Genomic DNA, 8,942 nt, shown 5'->3' on the forward strand with positions numbered 1-8,942 from the left:
TCCTGCAAGCCCGCGACCCTCGTGAGGATGAGCGGATTAGAAAATGGATGGAGAGAGGGAAGAGCCACCACCTGAATGATGACGTCGGGGAGAGAGAGCGAGCGCGCAAGAGGGAGGGAGGGAGGGAGGGAAGGAGGGAGGGGTCAGGTCTCTCCTTCCCTCCTCATTCAGTTTGCTCATCAGAACAGTCAAGCCGCTGGTAAGTTCTTCTTCTTCTTCGTCGTCTTTTTGCGTTCTTCATTTCAGGTTCCTTGAAGGCATTTTAAGGAGGGCAAAGTGGCGTCTGATTTTCTTACCATCAACTTGTTTGCCCGAGAGAGACAATCCAGCGCACTAGTAGAGCGAGAGATGTGCAGTGATATTTTGTACTTCAGCCTTCCTCTACTGTATCATATTTTTGCGCTCTAGTAGAACCACTCCATCTTCTTACAAGTGTCTTTTTTTTTCTCAATACTGCCTTCCATGACTACTTCTATTACCATATGGCATTTCTGCTCCACTGGTAGAATGACAAGGGTGCACTAGTAGACTAACTACATCGTCTCACTCGTGCTGCCTTGCGCTTCTACTACGGTTACTCCTGTCCAACATTGCAGTGCAGAACGACTAAGGCGCACTAGCAGAACGACTATTTCATCTCACTAGTGTCATTTTGCCCAGTCGCGTATAAAATGACCCACCTGCACACGAGCAAAACATCTTACTGCGGTCATTTTTGTTTTGCTTTTTACACTACTGCCTTCCATTACTATGTAACCTTCCTGCACTGTAGTAGAGCAACTGAAGTGCAAAGTAGAAGAGCGACGTCGTCTTACGAGTGACATTTTGACCACCACTGTATGCTCAGCACACTCGTTCAATGATTCGGGAGCACTAGTAGAACGACTGTCTCACGACTCCAGTAGTAATGTTTTTCCCACAATCGTAGGACCTTTTTGCACACAAGTCAAACAACTGGGGCGCACTAATAGAACAATTGTCTTACTAGTGTCTTTTTCTTTTTTCTTTTTTTTTTTAAGCACCACAGCCTTCCACCACTGTATTGTATAGTAGGACGACATCATGCACTAGTGAAACGGCTGCCATTTTATCCACTATTGTATGACATTTCTTTTCAGTAGTAGAATGATAACGATGCACGAGTAGATTGATTTTCTTAGTACTATTTTTCTTGGTTTCCAACTGTCTGACATGCCCGTGCACTATTGGAAAGACCACCTGTACTAGTAGCACGAATGTTTTCCCTGTGATCGTTTTCGCAACTCCTGTTTCACCTTTCAGCACACGAGTAGAACTGCCTTTTTAGTGATGTTTTTTTTTCCCAACTACTGGATGACGTTTCTGCTCAGTAGGGTGCACTAGTAAAACGACTAGGGCGCGGTGTTTAATGATGAAGAGGTGATTGATTCAAGTGTTTGTGTTCGTCTGTGAAGGACTTATCTCAGAACCAGGAGCCCGAACCCCAGTGCGCGTGCGTGTCAAAGGATGTGGCGCCGGGCGCGCGGATGTTCCGGCGTGGCACGCCTACTCGGACCCACGTTCAAGACGCCTGCGAGGATCTCCCGGCAGTGAGTCCACACCAGGGAGGTCGCGGGGGGTTGGAGCAGCATGAAGCCCCTCCTGCCATTCCTGCCACCCCTGCCGCTGCTCCTGCTGCTGCTCGCCCCGGACGCTGGCTGCGCCCCAGCCAACAAGCGGCTCCCCAAAGGTGGCGCCGGCCCGCCGGCAGCCAGGACCTCCGTCAAGCCCAAGTGGGCCAGCGGGAGCACGGCCGTGCCGGCGTGGGGTGCGGTCACACAGCTGCGGGCCCCCGCCCTCCAGCACGACACGTGCCTGGGCTACTACGACGTGAGCGGCCAGTTCGACAAAGAGTTTGGCTGCAACAACACAGACCACCGCTTCTGCTGCGGCAGCTGCTTTCTGCGCTTCTGCTGCGCCGACCGCGGAAAGCGCCTGGAGCAGACGTTCTGCACCAACTACAACACGCCCGATTGGATCAAAACGCAGCCGCCATCGCCGGCGCCCACCGGCGACGCCTACGACCCCGAGCTGGATCGGACCAACACCACCGTCTACATCAGCTGTGGCGTGGTGGCCCTGGTGGTCGCCGTGGGGATCTCTGCCAAGGTGGCCTACGACAAGGCCACCAAGACCCCCCAGGAGATGAACGTCCACAGGTGGGCCAACACGCATGCGCACGCGGCAACTTTCGAGGACGGGCAGGAATAAGAACTCACAGGATTTTTCCACCAATCGTCACTAGAATGGAACTGAAACGTCAAACTTGAGACGATTTTTGAGCAAAAGACAAAAGTGAGACAAAATTGGCATATTGACAACATATTAATAAATCACAGTTATGGCCAACTGTGACATTGTATTGCCAATTTTCCATCAAATCAAGTCATGAAAATGACCAGTCGAGATTCGGATCATAAATTGCAAAACACAAAATTCAAGGCAGATGAATGTTGTGTTTTCAAACGAAATATGGAGATTGGCAACATATTAAACAGTGTCATGATTCTATCCAAATCAGTTCCAGTATCAGCTCTGATTACGAACCACGGTTTCAATACTCCCAATCAGACACAATCTGAAGACTTCACAAACGCATCATGAAAACGAGTGTGTCAGAATGCGATGAGGCCCGATGATCACACAGCGTGCGAACGTGCGTGTCAAGAAGCCTGTAAAACGCAAAGCGCCATTGATAGTCTTGCTGCTGAAGATGTTTGTAGAACGACGGCGTTTTGAGTCCTGAGGCCAGCTCAGCTTCTTCACGAGCGCAAACACAACAACACTCGAAAGACGCACTGAAGACATCGCCTCGGGCACACACACACAGACACACACACTTACACGCTAAGATGCATTTGTACTTGCTGTGATGTTTTGTGTTGAAGAAGAACACCAAAGACTTTGGCATGCTTTGTTTCAATGTGATTGGGCAACAAAATAATTTAAGTCACGTTTCGCAGTGAAGAAAATGACTTGTCTTGCTTCATTTCAGTGGAGAGGGCTTATTGTTGGGGAAGAAAAGACCTAAGTGATGTTTTGTGCTGTAGAACATGACTTGTTTAATTTTGATTGTTGTTGTGCAGAAAAAAAAAAACGTTTTCAGATAAGGTCAGATATCCTGAATTGATTCTCAAAAGTGAGAACCCAGAGGTGACTGTGGTCAAATAATCATAGTCGTAATAATAAAGTGAATTTAATGAAGCATTTGCAGGGCCCCTGCTGTATTTTTCGACCAACAGTCGTAATGTTGACCCCCCCCCTGCTGTTCCATTAGCGGCCTGTTGGTGCTTTCAAGGCAGAGTGAGTTTAGTTTCATTGTTACTGTGAAGAGGACCGTGATGCTGATTGAGCTTTGTTGATGTCAACAAGAAAACAACTTGGGTTTGCTTTTTTGTGCTCATTGTTGTCGTCGTTGTCGGGGAGGGAAACTGCTGTTTGGTAATAAGCGACTACGACTTAGTCAGCGGTGACTCAAGCGCGGTCACCAAGTTGAGCAGCGAACACATCGACACCTGATCGGCCTCCCGTCATGCATCCTTGCTAAATGACTCACTAACTTAAATTCAGCTGAGTCACTCGCCTTGACCACACATCGAAGGCACAGAAATATAGACTCACACACAACTTTCACCGTGTGGACACAAGTATTGGGACACGGACAGTAAGCCACGAGAACAGCTTGCACTCTACTGGGAAGACTTTGTGGAAATTGTCCAGCGTGAAGATTCAGTTGCGTCCAAGATCAATTTGATTGATTGATGGAATGATTGATTTAATAACTGTGTGTCCAGATTTGTTTCATCCATATGACGTTGCAGTGAAAAGAGTTTTTTTTTTTTTTTTTTTTCATTATATAAAACTGACCTAACAAACAAGAAGCAGCTGCGAATAATAATTGGTTCCATTTTTACAGTGTTCACGACAACATCCTTATTCATAAAATGGATTTATTGTGATTTCTTAGTTTTGGATTTTCCTTGAATTTGAAATTGTGTGAAGAATGTATCAGGGAAATTAATTTTTGAAAATTGTCAACTTTTAAAAAATGTCCTTCTGCGGTGTTGTGTGCAGAATTTCACAGCAGTACAGAAATTCTGCACACAACACCCTCTAAAGACAGAGAGAAAAAATTTAAATTAAGGATTTACAATTGATCCCTGTTGTTAAAAATATATTCTGTGGGTCCAGAAAGTATTCCCAGCGCTTCACTTTCAGAGACTTTGACCATTTTCACCAAAATCCCCCCAAATCCATATCCAAAAAGGTGACTTTGCTGCTAGCCGCTGCTACCAAAGCAAATGTCTGTAATTGTGTTCTGTCCTCTCAGTGACTGATTGTGTGAGCGAGCGAGCAGCGAGCGGCTGAGCAGAATGTTGAGGCGCTGGCAGACCTTTTGCTTTGTGTGACCTTCAACGCACGACTAAACCGCTGAATTCTCTCCTTATTGATTAGCTTTTTGTATCCGAGAGAGAGAGAGAGAGAGACACACACACACACACACACGCGCGCATTGCCTGCCTGCCTGCCTGGCTGTGTGTGTTTGCGCGTGTCTGTGTGTGTTTGCGCCTTCTCATGTTGCACTCGCGTCACGGACCAGACGTGCCCAATTTGGCCAAAATAGAAGCAGGAGAGGAACAAAATGTGATCACGTGTCTATCGGCCACTTGATTAGGTACACCATCTATTGACAATCCAATACAACAAGAAAATGGCTGTGTGAGGAATCCCTCCCCATCCACTATGTAGTGCCCTCAATGTATCCCACAATGTGTCTCAATGTAGTCAACACCCAATGGTCAATGGAAAAGTAATATATCCCATCATGCATTGCGCAGAAATATCTAACGTCGCTTGGTAGACATACAGTGCTGTGAAATAGTATTTTTCCCCCTTCCAGATTTCTGTGTTCTTTGCATATTTATCACATGCAAAGGTTTCAGTTCACCAAACCAATTTTAACACAGAGACTACTCAAGGAGATACAAAATGCAGTTTCTTAATGCGAATTTAATTTATTAAGGCACAAAAAAACATCCCAAACTCCCTGTCCCTCTGTGAAAAAGTAATTGCCCCTCCCTTCCCGTTAAACCCACAAAGTAACTAACTAACGACAGTTTTGGGAAAGCTGAGTTCAATTTCACAGGCAACACTCAAGCACCGCATTTGTTGAATCAAGAAATGACATGAATAGGATCTGTCAGACAAAGTGAAGTAGGTTACAAGATCTCAAGAAAACAAACGCATCATGCCACGATCTGATGAAATCCAAGAAGAAATAATATATTTTTTTTAGGTTATTGAAATCTATCAGTCTGGAAAAGGTTACAAAGCCATTTCCAAAACTCTGGGGGTTCAGCAAACCACTGTCAGAGCCATTATCCACAAATGGATAAAACTGGGAACATTGGCACACATTCCCAGGAGTGCACGACCAGCTAAAATTCCTCCAAGAGTGCGACGACGACTAATTAAGGTTTTGGAGTGGCTGTGTTTGAATCCAATTGAGATGCTGTGGGGTGACCTTAAACGGGCATTTCATGCTAGAAAACCCTCCGATATGAAATTGGTGAAGCAATTCTGCAAAGAAAAGTGGACCAAAATTTCTCCTCAGTGATCTGAAAGACTCATCACCAATTATACGCAAACGCTAGATAGGTTTGGATTTTTTGTTTGTTTGTCTAAATAAATTAAATTGGCATTTAGAAACTGCATTTTGGATTTCCTTGGGTTGCCTGCGTGTGATATTAAAATTATGTGTGATAAATATGCAAAGAACACATCAATCAAGAATCACGGCACTGTACTTGGCCAATAAATCTTGATTCTGAAAACCTTTGGCCAATTTCCCCGAATCACTCGATATTGCACCCAAATGGGACGCGGCGAATCAGGCTACTCGCGTTGGCGATGGCGGACTGAGCTCAAGTGTTCTCCTCCTGGAAGGGAAACGCTATTAATACTCACCGAAGCTCCCAAAGTCACACACGCTGGTGGGAAAGTGGAGTATGCGCTGGCTTTAGGTCCTCATTGACACACTTTCACAAAAACATGCCGGTAATGACTTACACTTCATCAACTTCCAGGACTCTCTACCTGGAGAATCGTGTCAACACATTAGTGCAGTATTTCACTGCGGTTATTAAGACAAGGCCCGTATTTGTCATTAGAATATTGCAGTGGCGGCGGGCCATGTGTTTGCTAGCTGAGCCTTCAGTGGAGTTTTAGCTGACCTAATCCACTTCTTTATACCAACAATATCATGTTGCAATATTAGAAACAATCCATTCAATACAAAAAAAAAAAAAAAAAACCACAGTGATGCCATGTACATCATCTGGACCTGTTCAGCAAAAACGGTGCAGCAACACACATAGACAGACAGCAATCTCGTTATCATCTGCAAACAAAGCCGATTATTACTGCATGGATTTATTTTGAGCAGATTCATTATCATTTTTGGACCAGTTTCCAATGGAATTGGAGCATTTTTTTCAGCAGCCGTCCATCTTTGATTTCAGAGCGCTCGCGGACATTTTAAGGCAGCAGGGCCCTGTTCCCGTTTCCCAATATGAACACGACAACATGGACGCCATGATGGATGGCTCGCCCAAAGACGAAACACCCGTCCGGACTGCCAAGAACAACTATACGCCCGTGCACACCAAGTCCTCCAACCACGGTAACGGCACTGCTTGTCTCCTTGTTTGTTTGTCTTGGAACCATGCTAGTCTACTTGTACACTCTTTGTCATCACTCAATATCAAGAATTGGAATAAACGGCTTTCAAGTTGAACGAGCAGGCCAATAAATTGAATCTTGAGGATATGCTTTCCATGACAACATTGTTTGATTGACAACCATGGGCCAACTGTGGCGCGTCAGGAACATGACGAATCAAACACGAGTCGCGCGTCCGACTGTGAATCATTCTCGGTGTGAACCTTCAAACTGGGGTGCGAACGCTCTTCTTTTTCACCTAAAACTACTTTTTCCGTCGGCGCTCCGGGGATCAGCTCTCTCGGCCGCTTGCTGAGTGCCCTAATAGCGCGTCCCAGATTCGATGGTGTCACCTCCCTGGAACGTGACACTTGGGTAGCCACGTGCCAGCTAAAAGGCTAACGCGCTCACGTCATCGCTTGATGACTTGGCTTTTGTCAGAAAAAACAACACTTGGGAATAATCTGGATAATGTAGAAAACGATAAGATCTTTGCGCTAAAAAGGTTTATTGACAAAAACACGCAACACCAACAAAGTACAAAAAAATGACGCATGTTACAATAACCTGGAAAACGAGACCAACCAAAACCGCTTGCAAACAGCAAGGACAAATGTAAACGGAAATTGCTTGTCATGAAAAGATAAGAAAACCCAGAACACATATAATACTAACCGAGATTTACTCTGAACTATGCAGAAACATGGTGAGACAAATACGTGGCAAGAACAATAAAATGAGTAAATAAAATGCTAATCGCAGCATTACTAATTTGCCCCAAAAATTTAAAAAACATTCAGCTTCATAATTATGCTGGAAAAAAAAAGACATTTTGTGACTTTTGAACAAACAACCAAATCATTCATTGCAAAAAAATAATACAAAATCAGATTTTCTGTTTCGTGGACGTGAGGCGTCACAGACGCCAGATGAGCGATCTCTGGTGAAGTCACTCACCACATGAGGTCACGACGCTCATTTGTGTGCGACGTACCTGTCAGGTCCAAATCAGGCTACATTCTTGTCATCTGAGCTCGGCATTTAACCATCCCAGTCCAATCCTCGTGACGTTACTTAGCTGTCCTCCTATGTTCGCTATCTCCGATTAGCGGCTTTTCAATTAATTTCATTGAGGAAAATGTATTGAACATACGAGTGAAATGAATTGCAAGCATGTTGCTGAAACTTGTAAGTTACCACTGTATAGTTCAGTTGGTGGCTTTGCTTCATGCATTGTTCATCTGCAGTCTGGATGCGCGTTTCAAAGTGTCCACAAGTGTCGAAAAGCATCACAGAAAAGTGTCTCCGTTTGTTTGCTTGTCGTTTGCTTGCAAAAAAGTCACATGTGGCAACACCGAGGCGTACTCGCGCTGCTGTAACGCGCTAACTCTGCCCCAAGTTGTCATGGTAACAAAACTGCACCTAAGTTGGCGACACCGAGGCACCCTTGTTTCGGCACAACGCCCTAACTCTGCCCCAAGTTATCACGGTACCGTAAATGTGGATAAATGGACAAGTACGAGCAGCCCTCGCTACGTCGCCTTAGCGTCACCCACCGGTCATCATGGAAACAAAAGCCAGACCCATCCAAAACCGACCGATTTCAAGCCAAGTGGGACATGTGGATGAATTAAGTGCGCCGCCACTCTTGATCTTTTGTGGATTTGTGACCTTGGAATGGCAGAGATTTGAAGAACACACTTGAGAATTCTTTTTCAATTGCACAGAAATTGGCACATTATGTCTCCTTTAACCTTTCTGTCCTGGCCGATCTTTTGTGAAAGACGAATTGAATATGAATTCACTGTGTGAAGGAAAAGCCTTGGCTCGTTTGCATAAAATCTTTTCTCTCACCTCGCTCAACCGCCATCATGCTGACGGATGTGTGTGCGTGTGCGCGCTATTGGTTAATGCTGGCTTGAGAGAAGACAAGTATATTTTTGGGGGTGTAATTGGTGCGCTCCCCCCACACGGCATGACTTTGATTGTCTGGACACTCGGCTTCTCAATGGCGAAAAGATGGAAGGCGTCCAAAGTGACTCAGTTCCTTCATTAAAAAGCACGAAGAGAAAGGGACCTCGTCCACATTGTGATCGCTCCTGTTGTAGAAGTGTACCTAATTTAGTGATGGCATCAGCATGTTGCTATGGTTACCAGCTTGTGTGTGTGTGTGTGTGTGTGTGTGTGTGTGTGTGTGTGTGTGT

General features: G+C 45.3%; 1 protein-coding gene across 2 annotated transcripts in view; it reads left to right on the plus strand.

Moving 5' to 3' along the window:
• The first annotated feature begins 103 nt into the window (after positions 1-103).
• Positions 104-8,942, plus strand: part of shisa6 (shisa family member 6) — a 25,890-nt gene continuing 17,051 nt past the window's right edge. Inside the window, exons 1-3 of one of the 2 annotated variants that reach the window (XM_019889956.1) lie at positions 104-199; positions 1,434-2,177; positions 6,540-6,700. In XM_019889956.1, coding sequence (XP_019745515.1) covers positions 1,609-2,177; positions 6,540-6,700 — 730 coding nt within the window. In that variant the 5' untranslated portion in view covers positions 104-199; positions 1,434-1,608. The remainder of the gene's footprint in view (positions 200-1,433; positions 2,178-6,539; positions 6,701-8,942) is intronic. The other variant, XM_019889955.1, reaches the window with a different exon arrangement.

Source organism: Hippocampus comes, unplaced genomic scaffold, assembly GCF_001891065.2.
Source record: "Hippocampus comes isolate QL1 unplaced genomic scaffold, H_comes_QL1_v1.1 scaffold326, whole genome shotgun sequence".
NCBI classification, from domain to species: Eukaryota; Metazoa; Chordata; class Actinopteri; order Syngnathiformes; family Syngnathidae; genus Hippocampus; species Hippocampus comes.